General features: G+C 31.4%; 1 protein-coding gene and 2 non-coding genes across 3 annotated transcripts; all 3 read left to right on the forward strand.

Annotated features, from left to right (window-relative positions):
• The first annotated feature begins 83 nt into the window (after positions 1–83).
• On the forward strand, positions 84–18,611 carry hpo-29 (N-alpha-acetyltransferase 16, NatA auxiliary subunit). Its single transcript, NM_064779.6, has 12 exons — positions 84–164; positions 218–302; positions 1,990–2,252; positions 3,339–3,473; positions 4,807–5,077; positions 6,969–7,423; positions 8,924–9,205; positions 10,938–11,291; positions 13,144–13,363; positions 14,938–15,081; positions 15,996–16,156; positions 17,503–18,611. The coding sequence occupies exons 1-12, from the start codon at positions 90–92 to the stop codon at positions 17,614–17,616; spliced, it is 2,559 nt and encodes an 852-aa protein (NP_497180.3). The 5' UTR covers positions 84–89; the 3' UTR covers positions 17,617–18,611.
• On the forward strand, positions 3,678–3,744 carry Y50D7A.16. The gene has a single exon (NR_052037.1). It is a non-coding gene; the product is annotated as an Unclassified non-coding RNA Y50D7A.16 (non-coding RNA).
• Y50D7A.17 lies at positions 11,314–11,463 on the forward strand. Its single transcript, NR_052038.1, has one exon. It is a non-coding gene; the product is annotated as an Unclassified non-coding RNA Y50D7A.17 (non-coding RNA).
• Positions 18,612–18,644: the final 33 nt, after the last annotated feature.

Raw genomic sequence — 18,644 nt, forward strand, 5'->3', positions numbered from 1 at the left:
CTCAAAAAATCGATTTTCTTCTCGTTTTCGTGCTCTTTTCACGTTTCCTCACCGACTTTCACCTCAAAAATCCAAATTTTCAGGTAAAAATGCCGACACCACCAGGACAATCGAGCAGCCAGCCGTTGCCAGCCAAAGAGCTCGGTTATTTCAAGAAAATCGTGGTATTTAACTCGAATTTTGCTGAAAAAACCGAAAAATCACTCAATTTTTGCAGAAAAGCTACGAGCAGAAGCAGTACAAAGCGGGTTTGAAGTTTGCGCAGAAGATTTTGACGAGTCCCGGCTTTGCCGAGCATGGAGGTACTGCTGGACCGGAAAATCTGAAAAAATGATGCGAAAAACTGGATTTTCACGGGTTTTTGAGTGGAAATTCGGTTTTTCAGCTAAAAATTCGAGTAAAATCGCCATTTTATGCAAATTTTATCCGGAAAAACTCATTTTCCAGCCAAATTACAGGAGAAACCCCCGAAAATTAAGAATTTCGCCAGATTTTTGTGAAATCGGGTGCAAAATATCCCAAAAATTTGATTTTGAGCCGATTTTTCAATAATTTTGACTCAAAATTTGAATTTCTATGAATTTTGGACCGTTTTTCCAGATTTTTCGCAAAAATAACGAATTTTGACGCGAAATTTGTCCAAAAACCTGGTTTTTAACCGATTTTCGCCGAATTTGGACCATTTTTCCCATAAAAATCTCAATTTTCTCAAAGAAACGCTGGCAATGAAGGGATTAATTCTAAATTGCATGGGAAATTCGATGTTTCTGTTAAAAATCGAATTTCTTAGCGAAAACGGCTGAATTTCGGTGGAAAACATTCGAAAAATGGTGATTTCGGCACAAAATTTACTTGAAAAATGAATTTTGAACCGATTTTTCTACATTTTTGACTCAAAAATTGGATTTTTGGCCCGAAATGTACTTAAAAAAATGAATTTTGAGCCTATTTTGGCCGATTTTGGACCGTTTTTTCCTAATTTTGAGCTATTTTTGGCCCAAAATGTACTTACAAAATCGATTTTAACCGATTTTCGCGGAATTCGGACCATTTTCCCCAGATTTTTCACAAAAAAATCTCAAAAAAATTGGATTTTTCCGCACAAAATTAATTAAAAAATGAATTTTGGCCCATTTTTCCTCATTTTTGACTCAAAAAATTGGTTTTTCGCACGAAATTAACTTTAAAAATTGGGTTTTAATCGATTTTCGCCGGGTTTTGACCCATTTTTCTTCATTTTAGACCCGAAAAATCGGTTTTTGTCATAAAATTCACCTAAAAAAATGAATTTAAATCGATTTTCGCCAAATTTGGACCATTTTTCCAGATTTTTCGAAAAAAAAATCTCGAAAAATTGGATTTTTTCGGCACAAAATTAATTCAAAAAATGATTTTTTGCCCATTTTTCCTCATTTTTTGACTTAAAAATTGGTTTTTGGCACAAAATTCACTATAAAAATTGATTTTTAACCGATTTTCGCCAAATTTTGACCAATTTTCGTGATTTTTACCCCCCAATTTCGCCCATTTTTCTTGCAGAAACGCTCGCAATGAAGGGTTTAATCCTAAATTGCATGGGAAATTCGATTTTTCTGTTAAAAATATCAAAATATACTGTGGGAAAATCGAATTTCTCAGCGAAAATGACCGGATTTCAGTGGAAAACATTCGAAAAAAATGAATTTTAAACCGGTTTTTGCCAATTTTGGATCGGTTTTTCTTCTTTTTGGCCCCAAAAAATTGGCTTTTGGCACAAAATTCCCGTAAAAAATGAATTTAAATCGATTTTCGCCAAATTTAGACCATTTTTCCAGATTTTTCACAAAAAGTCTCAGGAAATTGTTTTTTTGCCCAAAATTTACTTACAAAATCGATTTTAACCGTTTTTTGCCAATTTTGGACCGATTTTTCTTCATTTTTTATCCAAAAAATTGGATTTTCACCGATTTTCGTCAATTTTTACTCCAATTTCACTCATTTTTCTTGCAGAAACGCTCGCAATGAAGGGTTTAATCCTAAATTGTATGGGAAAACTTCAAGAAGCTCAAGATTGTGTTCGTCGTGGACTTGTATCGGATCTCCGTTCATATGTCTGCTGGCACGTATTTGGACTAATTCAAAAGACTGAAAAGAAGTACGATGAGGCAATTAAGGCCTACAAACGGGCCTTGATGCTGGAAAAGGACAATTTGCAGATTTTGAGAGATTTGAGTCTTTTGCAGATTCATATTCGTGATTATGACGGATATTTGGTAGGTTTTTTTGATCGAAAAAATGACGAAAAACGGTTGATTTTGAGCTAAAATCTGGAAAATTCGCTGATTTTTGCTTTTTTTTAAGTGAAAATTCCATAAAAATTGTGGAATTTTGGCCAAAAACCAGGATGTTAGCACGTTTTCCGTGAAAATTCCATTCGAATTGATCAATTTCGGCTGAAAAACGAGAAAATTGACAGATTGATTGCACTTGTCTCTGTAAATTCCACACAAAACCCGTGTTTTGGGCGTTTTTGTAGTCAAAATTGACGAATTTTGACCCAAAAATCAGGAAATCGGCATATTTTGCCGAATTTTGACTGAAAAATTGGGAAATTTCACACAAAACTCAAGTTTTGGACAGTTTTAACCGGAAATTTCAAAAATTGATGATTTTTGTCTACAAAAACTGTTAAATTTACCTAATTTTGGTGCTGTTGAGTGAAAATTTCATCCAAAACCCAATTTTGAACACTTTTGGAGAAAATGCCTTGGAAATAGTCGAATTTTGACTGAAAAGCTGACAAATTAAAGGTTTTGGCACATTTTGAGTGAAAATCGACGAATTTTGAGCCAAAAACAGGAAAATTGACCGATTTCGGTGTTAGAGAAAATGCCTTGAAAAATGTCGAATTTTGACTGAAAAGCTGACAAATTTACTAATTTTGCGGTTTTTTGTGGGAAAATTCCATTGAAAACGGCTAAATTTGACCCAAAATTCGAGTTTTGGGCTTTTTTTTTGGTGAAAATTTATGAATTTTGGCCAAAACTTTGGGAATTTAAATGATTTCGGGGCTTTTTCTGTGAAAATTCCATTGGAAATACGATTTTTGGCCAAAAAATGGAAAATTTAACCCAAACTATGTGAATTTTCTTCAAAATCGCCAAAAATTGTTTAAATCTGCCCAATTTCGGTGATTTTTTGCCAATTTTTCTCTTAAAAACTGGAATTTAAGCCAAAAATCGGGCCTGGGAAGCCTAAAAAGCTCAGAATTTCGGTTTTTTTCACAGTTTTTTCGATAAAAATTGCATTTTTACCCGAAAAACGGGATTTTTCATCTAAAAATTCGCATTTTTTTTCAGTCATCAAAATACGAACTTCTACAATTGCGTCAAACTCAACGTGTATCATGGTTGGGTTATATTGTTGCTCATCATTTGCTCAAAGAGCACAATTTGGCGCTTGGAATTATGGCTGAATATATCAAGAATAATACGGTAAATTTGGAAATTTAGCTGAAAATCAAGGAAATTTGGCTGAAAATCGAGAATTTTAGCTGAAAATTGAAGAAATTTGGCTGAAAATCGAGAATTTTGGCTAAAAATCAAGGAAATTTGGCTCAAAATTGAGGAATTTGACTGAAAATTGATAAATTTTGGCTGAAAATTGACGAAATTCGGCTTAAAATTGACTTAATTCAGCTAAAAATCGAGAAATGTGGCTGAAAATCGAGAATTTCAGCTGAAAATCGAGAAATTTGGCTGAAAATCGAGAATTTTAGCTGAAAATCGAGAAATTTGGCTGAAAATCGAGAAATTTGGCTGAAAAATGATTAAATTTAGCTGGAAATTGAAGAAATTTGGCTGAAAATTGAGGAATTTGACTGAAAATTGATAAATTTTGGCTGAAAATTAAAGAAATTCGGCTGAAAAATGATTAAATTTAGCTGGAAATTGAAGAAATTTGGCTGAAAATTGATAAATTTTGGCTGAAAATTGACGAAATTCAGCTAAAAATCGAGAAATTTGGCTGAAAAATGATTAAATTTAGCTGAAAATTGAAGAAATTTGGCTAAAAATCGAGAAATTTGGCTAAAAATCGAGAAAATTTGAAATTTTCTCGTTAAAAATTTGAATTTCCCGGTGAAAAAATGCCGAAAACCCGGTTTTTTTTTTTCGTTCAAAATAGGAAAAAAATATGAAATTTTCAGCAATTTTCGAGCTTTTTCCCCCCGAAAATTGATGATTTTCGGGAAATTTCACAGATTTTCCCCGTGTTTAATCATAAAAAATCGATTTTTTCCATCGAAAAATTCGGATTTCCCTCGAAATTTGAATATTGGATGATTTTTCAGCAAAAAATGCCGTTTTTGGACCAATTTTTCATGTTTTCCACTTGAAAATATCAATTTTCGATTAATTTTTCCTTAAAAAACGTGATATTTGACATTAAAAATGTAATTTTTCTCAGGTTTTCCACTAAAAAAGATGAGTTTCCCTCAGAAAATGTACAATTTCAGGATTTTTCAGTCGAAAATGTGAATTTTTCCCTGAAAAACGTGTTATTCCACCGGAAAATTCCATTTTTCTTAGATAAAACATGATTTTCCACCTGAAATTACCATTTTTCCCAGACTTTTCACTAAAAAAAGATGAGTTTCCCTCAGAAAATGTACAATTTCAGGATTTTTCGGCCAAAAATGCCAATTTTAGACCAATTTTTCACACTGAAAAACGCGTTTTTCCACCTGAAAATGCCAATTTTCGACCAATTTTTCCTTAAAAAACGTGTTTTGCCACCTAAAAATCTCTAAAAATCGCCATTTTTCAGCCATCCGGATACGATTTCGAGTTCTCCGAGCTGATTCTCTACCAAAATCTGATAATGCGTGAAGCCGGTCTACCAGACGTTGCTCTTCAGAAATTGGAAGAAAATTCCACACATATCGTTGATAAAGTCGCCTATATGGAGACTCGTGCCAATCTTTTAATGGATTTAGAACAACCGAAACAAGCGGAAAATGTGTGGAGAGCACTTATTGAACGGAATCCTGATAGTTTGGAGTATTACGATATGTTGGAGAAGTGTATGGGCATTAAGGGTAAGGAAAATGCGCGGAATTCGCCCCGAAAAAATGGTGAAAATTGATGAAAAACGACCTAAAATTGATGAAAATCGACTAAATCCCTCGATTTTGACCATATTTCAAGTGAAAAATGATCAAAATTGAGAAAAATTTGCGGAAACTCGGAGAATTTCGCAAAAATTTTGAAAAAGCGATGAAAAAATGGTGAAAATCGCAGGATTTTGACCTAAAAATTGAGGAAAATCGATGGAAAAATTGGAAAATAGTTCGATTCTGACAAAAATCTATGAAATTCGTGTTTTTTGACATTAAAACTTTAAAATTTCGATTAAAACTCTTCAAAAATGCGGATTTTGACTGGAAAGTTTCGATAATTCGATAGAAAATTGACTAATTTAGGCTTTAAAATCTCAAACATTCGAGTTTTTCACCTAAAAACTTTGAAAAATTGCTGAAAATCTCTTGATAAGGAAAATGCGCGGAATTCGCCGGAAAAAATGGTGAAAATCGTCCCTGAAAACCACCTAAAATTGATGAAAAACGACCTAAAATTCTGAAAAATCATCGATTTTGACCATATTTCAAGTGAAAAATGGGGTCGAAATTGAGGAAAATCAGCCAAAACTCGGTGAATTTCAGGGAAATTATGAAAATCGCTGAATAATCAAAGAATTTTATGTTTTTTGACATGAAAATCTTGAAATTTCGATCAAAACTCCTCAAAAATTCGAAAAAAAATACGGAAATTCGATAGAAGCGGCTTTTTTCTGTGTTTTTTCACCTAAAACTTTGAAAATTTCGCTGAAACGGCTGAAAATTCTGAAAAATTGCCGAAATTTTAGTGGAATTTGTCTGAAAATTGCAGAAAATCATTTGATTTTCATATAATCCCAAGTTTTATCCGAATTTTCTGCGGAAAATGTAAAAAATGTGTCAATTTTATCTGAAAACCCCACAATTTCGACACTGGAAATCTGAAAAATGTCTCCAAAATCTGTGTAAAAAATTCTGATAATGGAGCTTAAAATTGCTATATTTCCATATTTTTACCCGATTTAGTCCAAAAAAGCGTCAAAAATCCGGCAATTTTGCCGGAAAATGAGGAAAACAGACCAATACTAAATATTTAGCAGACCCAAACTATATAGAAAAAAAATATGGAAATTGTGTGATTTTAGCCTTGAAAATGCAAAATTTTCCGACAAAATCGGTTAAATTTGTGAAAAAAATCGTAGTTTTGAGCTTAAAACATAAAGTTTTTTGATATTTTAGAAAAAAAAATCTGGAAATTTTGTGGTTTTAGACTTGAAAAAATTGGTAAAAAAGCGGAAAAAATCGTAATTTTAAGGTAAAACAGTAAAGTTTTCGATGTTTTTCAGGAAAAAAATCTGGAAGTATTGACTTTAAGCTAGAAAATCGGATTTTCAGACAAAAATGACTGATTTTTTATAAGTAAAAGTCAATACTTCCAGATTTTTCTCCTGAAAAACATTGAAAACTTTACTGTTTTAGCTTAAAATACGATTTTTTTTTCCGCTTTTTTACCAATTTTTTCAAGCCTAAAACCACAAAATTTCCAGATTTTTTTTCTAAAATATCAAAAAACTTTATGTTTTAAGGTCAAAACTACGATTTTTTTCCACAAATTTAACCGATTTTGTCGGAAAATTTTGCATTTTCAAGGCTAAAATCACACAATTTCCATATTTTTTTTTCTAAAACCATCAAAAAACTTTACTTTTTAAGCTCAAAATTCCATTTTTAACTGAAAAAAGCCCCAAAAATCCCACAATTTCCGGATTTTGTCTGAAAAACCCCCAAAAACTTGCATTTTTAAGCTTAAAATTACGATTTTTCCCGGTTTTTTACCAATTTTTGTCAAGCCTCAAATCCCACAATTTTGCAGATTCTCCAAAAGCCCAACTCGCAATGCTCGACGGACTCGCTGAAAAATTCAAAAGAGCCGCCGCACCTCGCCGCCTCGCCTTGTACCTGGTTGAAGGTGAAGAACTTCGCCGTCGCCTTCACGAATGGATGATTCCAATGTTGAGAAAAGGTGCTCCATCGCTGTTCGCATCACTTGTTCCATTATACAAATATCCACAAAAACAGGCTGTAATTGAATCACTAATTACTGAATATGTGAAGAAAATGGATGATGAAGGGTATGGAAATGTCAGTTTAGATGGAAAAGATCAGGAATGTGAACCACCAACAACTGCACTATGGCTTTATGTTCTTGCTTCACATCATTTTGATCGATGTGGAATGACTCAGCTCGCATTGAATTATATTGAGAGAGCTATTCAACATACGCCGACTGTTGTCGAGAATTATATGTTGAAAGCGCGTATTTATAAGGTAAATTTGAAGAAAATTGGATGAAAATGACCCAAAACTCGTCGAATTCTGTTGAAAATTATGAAAATTTGACTCAAAACTCATAAAAATCGTGAAAATTACCCCAAATTGTTCAAATTTAATTAAAAATTATGAAAAATCATGGAAATTACCCAAAATTGGCCGATTTAGTTAAAAAAAAAAATACTGATAAATGAGCCAAAATTCGTCAAATTCTGTGAAAATGCTATAAAAATCGCGGAGAGTTGAAAAAAAAACCTCAAAATTGACAAATTCCGTTGAAAATAGATGAAAACGACCCAAAACCACGTCAATTTTGGATAAAATCATGAAAAATGGCATTGAATTATATTGAGAGAGCTATTCAACATACACCGACTGTTGTTGAGAATTATATGTTGAAAGCGCGTATTTATAAGGTAAATTGGAAGAAAATTGGATGAAAATGACTCAAAACTCGTCGAATTCCGTTGAAAATGATAAAAATTGACTCAAAACTCATCAAAAATCGTGAAAATTACCCCAAATTGTTCAAATTTAGTGAAAAATTATGAAAAATCATGAAAAATGAGCCAAAACTCATGAAAATTCACTCCAAATCATGGAAATTGACCCAAAATTCATCAATTTTCGTTGAAAGCCCGGAAAATTACCAAAACTCGTAAATTTTCGTGAAAATTCCCTTAAAAATGTCGAATTCTGTTGAAAATAATTTAAAAAAATGACTTTAAATAGGTGGCATTCTGTTAAAACTCGTAAAAACTACCCCAAATTGTTCAAATTTAGTGAAAAATTATGAAAAACCATTAAAAAATGAGCCAAAATTCATAAAATTAACATGAATTTTTGTTAAAAATCATCAAAAATCGTTAAAATTGACCCAAAATAGATGGATTTTGCGCCAATTCCGCGACAGTCATGAAAAAGTGACCCAAAATTCCTCAATTTTTGTTGAAAGTCTGGAAATTGACCCGAAATTCGTAAATTTTAGTGGAAATTCATTCAAATCATGAAAAATTGCCCCAAAGTTCATCAAATTCCGTTGAAAATCCAATAAAAATACAGTGGAAAGTTGTAAAATTGGCTGTGAAAATGTGAAAAATGACTTAAAATTTAGAAAATTCGGTTAAAATTTACTTAAAATCAGTGAAAATGTTGGAAATTATCGGAAAAATGCTTATTTTCGTGCTCCGAACCTCAAAATTTGAGTTTTTGGTGCTGAAATTCTGCAAAATGATAATTTTGGAGCTAAAAAATACGAAAATCCTCATTTTTAAGCTCAAAATTCTGCAAAATGCTCATTTTCGAGCTCAAAATCCACAAAATTACTTATTTTTGAGCTTAAGATCTACAAAACTGTTCCTTATTGAGCTCAAAATCTGTAAAAATGCCCATTTTTGAGATCAAAATTCACAAAAATGCTCATTTTTAAGCTCAAAATCCACGAAATTACCCATTTTTGAGCTGAAAATTCCATTTTTCTCATAAAATATTTTGCAGCACGCCGGAGACTATGATGAAGCAGCTCGTTGGATGGAAGAAGCTCAATCACTTGATACAGCCGATCGTTATATCAATGGAAAATGCGGAAAATATCTGTTGAGAGCCAAACGAAGTGATGAAGCCAACAAAATGCTCGCAAAATTCACGAGAGAAGGTGAAAATGCTGCAAGTCATTTGACTGATATGCAATGTATGTGGTATGAGCTGGAAAGTGGACGAGCATTCAGATCTGTTAATAAATATGGTGAAGCACTTCGAAAAGCACATCATATCGATTTTGTAAGTTTTTGAAGCGGAAAAATTGATGAAAAACTGGGAAAATTGGCCCGGAAATGTTGAAAACTGACAAAAATTCATTTTTTAGACCTTTTCTGAGCGAAATTTGAGAAGTTTTCAAAGCTTTGAGCAGAAAAATCAATGAAAATCTGAAAAAATTGGCCCGAAAACTGAGAAAATTGAGTTTTGGAGCTTTTTTAGTGGGAAAAATGATAAAAATCTGGAAAAATTGGCTCGGAAACTGAGAAAATCGGATTTTTGAGCTGTTTGAGCTGGAAAAAATCTGTTGAAAATCTGGGAAGACGTTTTTTCCCTGCGAAAAATCACTGAAAAATGTTTTTTAAACACTGTATTTGCTGAGATCCGATCTCTAAAATTCACAAAAATTGAGAAAAAGCACATTTGAAATTGGTTTTTGCCAAGAAAAATCGACGAAATTTGGAATTTCCTAGAGAATTTTGGTAAAATTGCTTTTTTTGCACTGACAAGATTCAGAAAACGTTGTAATAATTTGCAAAATTTCAATAAAATCTGAATTTTTTTCCATATTTTGGTGCAAAAATTGGATTTTGGTAGAAAAATTCGAATTTTTGTGTTAAAAATATCTAAATTTCAGTTCTAAACTGATTTTTTTGTGGTTTCCAGTTAAAAAATCGCTGAAATTTTGATTTTGTCATTTTTCCACGTGGCAAATGTGTTATGTTGGCGATTTTTGTGCGGAAATCTCAAATTTTAGCATTAAAATATGCAAAAATTTGGAATTTTCACCCGAAATTGCTCACAAAGAGCACATTTGACCACTTTCCCGGCGAACCTCTGCCCAAATTTTTCAAATTTCCATTTTCGGGTCGAAAATCTGTAAAAGCGGCGTTTTAAGGCTTTTTGAGTAGAAAAATTGTGAAAATCTTGAAAAATCGATTTTTCGCTGTATAAGATGAAAAGTTTAGGCTAAATTTCACCAAAATCGGGATTTTCCCCCGAAAAATTGGGAAAACATCGCTTTAAAACTAGGTTTTTGCCAAAAAAAATCTATAATACTTGGGATTTCCCAAAGAATTTTGAAAAAATCAGAGAACCTGTAAAAATTTACGAACAATTCAATAAAATCTATATTTTTTCTGTTTTTTGTTCAAAAATTGAAAAATGAGATTTTATTGTTGGAAAATACCAAAAGCTCACTTTAATTTCAGCTTTAAACTTGTTAGAAAAATTCCACGATTTTTGTTTAAAAATTCAAAAATTTAAGTTTTAAACTGATTTTTTTTGTGGTTTTCAGCTAGAAAATCGCTGAAATTTTGATTTTGTCATTTTTCCACGTGGCAAATGTGTTATGTCGGCGATTTTTGTGCGGAAATATCAAATTTTAGCATTAAAATATGCAAAAATTTGGAATTTTCTCCGGAAATGGCTCACAGAGAGCACATTTGACCACTTTCCCGGGGAACCTATGCCCAAATTTTCCAATTTTTGGGCCGAAAAATCTAAAGAACCACGTAAAAATGCCATTTTTACCCAAACCCACAGAAATTTCCAAAATTTCAGTGAAAATTCACGAAAATCATTTTCAGAGCTAGTTTTTAGCTCTAACTGATTGAATTTTGTGGATTTTTACTGAAAAATTTGAATTTTCCGTGGGTTTTATGGTAAAAATGACATTTTTTACCTGTTTTTCAGGTAGAAAATCGAATTTTTGCATGGAAAAAATGAAAAATTCCAATAAAATCTAATTTTTCAGCACTTCAACACATGGATCGAGGATCAATATGATTTCCATACGTATTGCCTTCGTAAAATGACACTTTGTTCGTATATTCGACTTCTCCGGATGTGTGATAAGCTTAGAGATGCAGATTATTACTATCAGGGAGCCAAATTGGCCATTAAAATCTATTTAAGAATGATTGATCGACCAGATGATATGAATGAGCATTCAGCATTGATTAAAGAAGGAATGACTGATCAAGAAATTAAGAAAATGAAGAAAAAACTGAAGAAACAGAAGGAATTGCAAGAGGAAGAGGAGAAAAAGAAGAAGGATAAAGAACAAAAGGAAGAGGGTCTTCAGAGGGGACCACAGATTGATGCGGAGGTACGAATCGCTCGAAAAATGCGCATTTTTAGAGCCAAAATTGCCAGAAATGCGAAGAATTTTGGTTTTTTCAGTTAATAGTTGGCAAATATAGGCAAAAATTGCTATAAAATGCGCATTTTTTCGACAAATTATTAACCGCAATTACGCATTTTTTGGCATGGAAAAAAGAAATTCTGAATTTTTCAGCTAAAATTGCTGGAAATGCAAAAATGTTCGATTTTCCAGTAAATAATTGCCAAGTAAACGCAAAAATTGCTATAAAATGCGCAATTTTTAGCAAAGTATTGAGAATTCACCAAAAATGCGATTTTCCAGATGCAAAAGACAAAAAACTGGAAGTTTCTGTGAAAAATTGGCTAAAGGCGGATTTTTTTTTGACTGGAAAATGAGAAATTACGAATTTTTAGTGCCAAATTTGGCGGAAATGCGAACATTGTGGATTTTCCAGTTAATAATTGGCAAATATACACAAAAATTGGAGTTTCGAGCAAAAAGTGCTATAAAATGCGCACTTTTTGACAAATTATTGAGAATTCACCAAAAATTCTGAGTTTTTGACTAGAAAATGAGAAATTACGGATTTTTTAGGCTAAAATCGATGGAAACGCAAAAATTTTGGATTTTTCATGCGAAAATTGGAGTTTCGAGTAAAAAAAATGCTATAAAATGTGCATTTTTTGAGAAAATATTAAGAAAATAGCTACAAATTGGAATTTTTAGACTGGAATATGAAAAATTACGGATTTTTTAGGTTTAAATTGGCGGAAATGTGAAAATGTTTTTTTTGCAGTTTCGAGATCAAAATTGCTATAAAATGCGCACTTTTTGACAAAATATTGAAAAATTTTCGAAAATGCGGATTTTGGAAGACAAAATTGTAAAAAACTGGAAGTTTCTGTGAAAAATTGGCTAAAATGCGGATTTTTCGACTGTAAAATTAAAAATTACGGATTTTTAAAGCTGAAATTGGCGGAAATGCGAAAATTTTGGATTTTTTAGGCTAAAATTGGAGTTTCGAGCAAAAAATTGCTATGCAATGCGCACTTTTTGACAAATTATTGAGAAATAACCGAAATTACGGATTTTTTGAGAAGAAAGCGCCAAAAATGCGATTTTCGACCCCCAAATTACAAAAAACTACCAGTTTCTGTGAAAAATTGGCTGAAATGCGGATTTTTCGACTGGAAAATGAGAAATTACGGATTTTTATAGCCAAATGTTTCTGTGAAAAATTGCCAAAAATTTGGTTTTTTTGGCATGAAATTGAGAAATTACGGATTTTTAAAGCTAAAATTGGCGGAATGCGAAAATTTTGAATTTTTTATAGAATTTCGCTAAATTCAGTAAAATTAGAATTTTCCCCAAAAAAATCGATAAAATTTGGGATTTCCCAGAGAATTTTAGAAAAAATGATTTTTTTGCACTGACAAATCAGAAAAATTTGTAATAATTTGCACAAAATTCAATCAAAACCTGAAGAGCAATTTTTTCCATTTTATCTGCAAAAAATGTTAAAAAAATGTTGAAACTGAATTTTTTTGTGATTTTTAGCTTAAAAATCGCTGAAATTTTGATTTTGTCATTTTTCCACGTGGCAAATGTGCTATGTCGGCGATTTTTGTGTGAAAATATCAAATTTTAGCATTAAAATATGCAAAAATTTGGAATTTTCACCCGAAATTGCTCACAGAGAGCACATTTGACCACTTTCCCGGGGAACCTCTGCCCAAATTTTCATTTTTCTGTCTGAAAAATTCTAGTTATGAGTAAAAATTAATGTTTTTTGAACTTTTTATTCAATTTTACAGTAAAAAATCCCCCGATTTCTCATAAAAATTGCAATTTTCAGGCTCTTCTAAAAACCGAAGATCCACTTGGCGAGGCAGCGAAATTCTGTCATAATATTCATACATTTGGAACACAAAAAGTAACTGGATATGCTCTTTGTGCAGAAGTTTATCGTCGAAAAGGAAAAGTTCTTCTCGCATTGAAATGTTTGAATGAAGGAGAAGATCGTGAACCAACTCATCCACTACTTCATGTTCAAAAAGTCAAATTTCTGGCTTATTGTACGTTTTTTTCAGGCTGGAAATTGATGAAAAACGGCTGAAATTGACCCTAAAACCGCTAAAAATGCTAAATTTGGCAGAAAATTGCAAATTTGAAGGATAAATCGCCGAAAAATGGATATTTTTCCGAAAATTGAGTGGAAATCGGCTGAAATTGATCTATTTACGCAGAAAAACTGGTTTTTTTGGTGCGAAAATTCCTTAAATTCCTTAAAAACAGCTCAAATGGCCAAAAATATCCGAATTTTTGCCCAAAAATACGAATTTGAGCAAAATTTACAACTTTCAGACAATTTTCGGACTACTTTTTGCGAAAAATCGTGTGGAAATTCGTATTTTTGAGCAAAAAGAGCTGTTTTTTGAAAATTTTTTCACCAAAATTCCAGTTTTTCGGTAGTTTCGGTAGACACGATTTTTCGCAAAATAGTCGGAAAATTGCCTAAAAGTTGTAAATTTTGCTCATTAAAATCGATTAAAACTTTTAAAAAAAAACGACAACGAATTTCATACAACTGTGTGAAAAATTAGAAAAAAAAATCTGAAAAACTGTGATTTCCACTTTTTTATGTTCAAAAAGTCAAATTTCTGACTTATTGTACGTTTTTTCAGGCGAAAAATTGATAAAAATCGGCCAAATTTGACCCTAAAACCGCTAGAAAAATGCGAAATTTTGCAAAAAATAGCTATAAGTCGCCAAAAAACTAATTTTTTGCTCGAAAATTGACTGAAAAAGCTGAAAAAGTTGAATTTCAAGCTTGAAAAAACTAAAAACTTTGGAAAAACTGTGCTTTTCGTCGAAAAATTTGAAAAAGTTGGAGAAAATTGCCTAATTTTCACAATTTTAGGCAAAAAACAATCATTTTGAACTTAAATTCTCGGAAAATCTGTGAAATTTGGTCAAAAATTGATAAATTTTGCAAATTTCTGGATTTTTTGCAGAAAAATGCGCTGAAAACCCCCATTTCCGCGGAAAAATGTCGAAAAACTGATTTTTTGGTTCAAAAATTCACTAAAAACAGCTCAAAACGCTCAAAAATACAAATTTCACACGATTTCCCATAAAATTGGCCGAAAACGAGCCTAAAAGTTGTGATTTTTGCTCATTTTCCCGTCAATTTTCACGTTTAATTTGAAAAAAAAAACCGAAAAATGCGATTTTCCATCGAAAATTTATCGATTTTTGCAAAATTCTGAAATTTTTGAGCCAAAAAACCTTTGAAAAATTGTAGTTTTGAACATAAATTTTAATAAAAAATCGCAGAATTTTTGAGTTTTTCAGCGCAAAATTGCAATTTTGACTGAAAATTCATATTTTTCTGTCAAAAATAATTTAATTTTCCAGTTTTCCCGGCTCAAATCACACTAAAATAATTTTAAAAAAAGCTCGATTTTTCGATTTTTCAGGCCCAAATTTGCAATTTTGGCTGAAAATTTGAGTTTTTCCCGTTAAAAATGCTTTAAAAAATTTCTCCAAAATCGAGCTAAAAATTGGCAAAAAATCGAATTTTTATATCAATTTTGGCTGAAAAATACGGATTTTCGTGTTAAAATCGCTTAAATTTTTGATTTTTCAGGGCCAAAATGCGAGCTGAGCGGTTTGGTGAAGGAAACAGCCGACGAACTGATGAAATGTGTGTATGGAGCCGAAAGAGATGCCGCTGAGCTCAACGAAAAGTTCAAAATTGAGCATCAACACGATTTTGCTCACCGTTTGGCTTGTAAGTTGTGCAAAAAGTGGAAAAAGCGCAAAATTCTACCCAAAAATGGATTATTTTGCGATTTTTTGCCAGAAAATCGAGAAAAATAAAAAAATTCCTCGAAAAAATATTAAAAAATCGAAAACTTATCGATTTCCAGCCTCAAAAGCTGAAAAATTGTGAATTTTCAGCCATTTTTGCTGAAAAAATGGCAAAAAATCAGGTTTTTCACGGATTTTTGGAATTTTTCCGCCATTTTTATATTAAAAATAAGTAGAACCTGAGTAAATTCCATCGAAAACCATAGTTTTTCACCGAAATTTTGACATTTTTACGATTTTTTGGATAAAAATTTCTCAAAAATCGCATGGTTTTACTCGAAAAACGCCAAAAATCGAAAATTTCAGCCGCAGAAGCTCAAAAATTATAGATTTTTTATTTTATTTTTTTTTTGCATAAAAAATTATCAAAATCCATTTTTTACACAGTTTTTGCATTTTTTGAGCTTAAAAAATGCGAAAAAATCGATAATTTATCGATTTTCAGCCTTAAAAGCTCAAAATTTTTGAATTTTCATTCAATTTCGCTGAAAAACTACCAAAAAACTAGGTTTTCACAGCGTTTTCCAACCTTTTTCGCCGATTTTCCTCTGAAAAAATGACAAAAATCGATAATTCTTCGATTTTCAGACTCATAAGCTCAAAAATTCTCGAATTTCTGCAAATTTTGCTGAAAAACGGGCAAAATACAATTTTTTCGTTGAAAAAAATGCGAAAAAATCGATAATATATCGATTTTCAGCTTTAGAAACGCAAAAGTTCTCGAATTTCTGCAAATTTTGCTGGAAAACTGCCCAAAAACTAGGTTTTCCAACTTTTTTCACCGATTTTTCTCCAAAAAATGCGAAAAAAATCAATAATTTCTGGTAATTTCAGACGCTGAAGCTCAATATTCAATCGATTCTTCGACAAATTTGATTAGTTGGATTTTGAAATCAATTGAAGATTCAAAAGTGAATGGAAGAAGTCTAAAAATGATGATTAAGCTTAAAGATGGTATTGAATATGGAAAATATGGAAAATGGTCAAAAGATGATGTAAGTTGCCGGGGGAAAATGACTGAAAAAATAAAAATTTTGAGCTAAAATTGGATTTTTAGCTTGAAAAATGTTAATTTTTGGCCCAAAAAAAGAGATTTTCGTCCAAAAATCGATGAAAAATTGATATTTTTGAGCTAAAATTGACTTAAACGGCTGAAAAATTGGATTTTAGCTTGAAAATTGTAAATTTTGGGCCGATTTTAGTCCGAATTTGATTGAAAATTATGGAAAAATTCGGATTTTTTGAATTTTTGAGCTTCTAAGGCTGAAAATCGATATGTTATCGATTTTCCTAGAATTTCCTCGGAAAAATCGGAATTTTGCACTTTTTGTATGAAAAATTGGCTAGAATTCAAAAAACTCTGTGAAAAACGTGATTTTCCAGGTCAGTTTTCCAGAAAAAATGAATAAAAATTCATAATTTTTGAGAGAAATTCGCCGAAAAATGGCAGAAATTCTCGAATTTTTGGTATTTTTTTCCCGCAAAATTAGCAAAATAAAGCAAAATAAAAATAGACAAAATTTAAAAAAAACGCGGAAAAAATCTCATTTTTTCATCGATTTTTGCCCAATTTTGCAGCTGAAAACCCACAAATTTTCAATGAATTTCGGACAGTTTTGGACCAATTTCTCCAAAAAATCGTGATTTCCAGTCGAAAAAACCCGAATTTTTGGGCAAAAACTGGTTTTTCATCATAAAACCATCATTTTTCACTTAATTTTCTCCAATTTTCAGATAACAGATGGACGGAAAATTTCTGTAAAAACCAAAAAAAAATCAAATTTTTACTGAAAATTTGAATTTTAGACAAAAATTTGAAAAAAAAAAACGCGGAAAAAATCTAATTTTCAGCGAATTTGCCCAATTTCGCTTAAAATTCTGGGAATTTCCAGTCGAAAAACCCCGCCAATTTTGCTGAAAATTTTGCATTTTTGGACTAAAAATCCACTTTTAGGCCCCAAATTTGACTGAAACTCGTTGAAAATTGGCTTAAAATGTCGTTTTGTTGGTTCTGAAAATGCTGGAAAATGATGATTTCAGTTGAAATAATCATTTTCCCCCCGAAAAATTGGAATTTTCAGAGTTAAAATGTGTCCTCAAACTGAAATTTCAGACGGACAAAATTGCTGTAAAACTCGAATAAATTTAAATTTTCACTGAAAATTTAATTTTTGGACAAAAATTTAAAAAAATCTAATTTTCAGTGAATTTTCATCGAAATTTGCCAAATTTTGTCTAAAAATCGTAATTTCCAGACGAAAAAACCCCCATTTTTCAGGAAAAACCCAAATTTTCAAGAAAAATTTTCTTTATTTTTCACCTAACTTTCTCGAATTTTCAGATGGAAAAGCTCCGTAAACAAGTGCATAGCCTGTTCCCATTGTCACTGGATTTTGGTGGAGGTGTTCAACATAAATCGGCTTCTGCTGCTCCAACTTCAGCTGAAACTAATTAAATATGGAATTATTGCCCACACCCACCTTTCAACTCGTGTTTTTTTCTGTTTTTTTATTGGACTTTTTTGTCTTTTTTCCCCCTGTTTTCACCCGTTCTTTCATGTTTTTCATTCATTTTTTAGGGTTTTTTTATATCCTAAATTGCACCCCTTTTTTCCCCCAAAAAATATCAATTTTAGGATTAGTAATCACTTTTTTTTTTGAGTTTTATTCAACGATTTTAAGAGATTTTTTCGGCGGAAATTTTGGATTTTTCCGGGAAAAAATAGGCAAAATTTGGCTGAAAATCGTGATTTTTCCAGAAAAATTAGCTTCAAATTCTAATTTTTGTGGAAAAGTTACAAAATTTAGCTTAAAATTTGTGTTTTTTTCCCAAAAATAAGGCAAAATTCAGCTGAAAATTTGGATTTTTTACCGGAAAAATTGAGATTTTTTTTTTTGAAAAATGTATGGAAAAATTTGCTGAAAATTGTGATTTTTACCGGAAAAATTGACGAAAATTAGCTAATAATTGTGCTTTTTCCGGAAAAACACAATTTTTTGGCGAAAAATGGCGATTTTTATAGAAAAATTGGGCTTTGTTTCGGAAATTTTCAAAATTTTGCTTTAATTTTCGATTTTTCCGGGAAAATTTGCCAAATTTGGCTGAAAAAAATTATTTTTCCCTAAAAACACAATGTTTCGCGAAAAATTACAATTTTTCTGAAATTAGGAACAATTTTAAACAAAAATCTTTTTTTTTCCCCCAAAAAAATTATTCCCAAAAAATCTAAATTTACCGAAATTTACAAATTTCCGCCTTAAAAAAAAATCTAAAAATCGTTATATTTCCCTCCTGAGTCTGAAAGTCTCTATGACATTTTTGCTGTTACCATTTATCGATCTTTTTTCTCCCATTTTTTAAAAAAATATTCCCCTCTATAATTTTAATATTTAAATTCTTCTACAATGCCCCCCGTTTGATTTGATAATGATTATTAAAATATCCAGTTTTTTTTTGAATTGAGATGATTTTTGGATGTTTTAA

Source organism: Caenorhabditis elegans, chromosome III, assembly GCF_000002985.6.
Source record: "Caenorhabditis elegans chromosome III".
Classification (NCBI taxonomy): Eukaryota; Metazoa; Nematoda; class Chromadorea; order Rhabditida; family Rhabditidae; genus Caenorhabditis; species Caenorhabditis elegans.

Coding starts and splice junctions, on each gene's coding strand:
- hpo-29 (NM_064779.6), top strand. CDS start 90: ATGCCGACACCACCAGGACAATCGAGCAGCCAGCCGTTGCCAGCCAAA. Junction 5,078..6,968: donor GAAGTGTATGGGCATTAAGG/GTAAGGAAAATG, acceptor ACAATTTTGCAG/ATTCTCCAAAAGCCCAACTC. Junction 7,424..8,923: donor TGAAAGCGCGTATTTATAAG/GTAAATTTGAAG, acceptor AATATTTTGCAG/CACGCCGGAGACTATGATGA.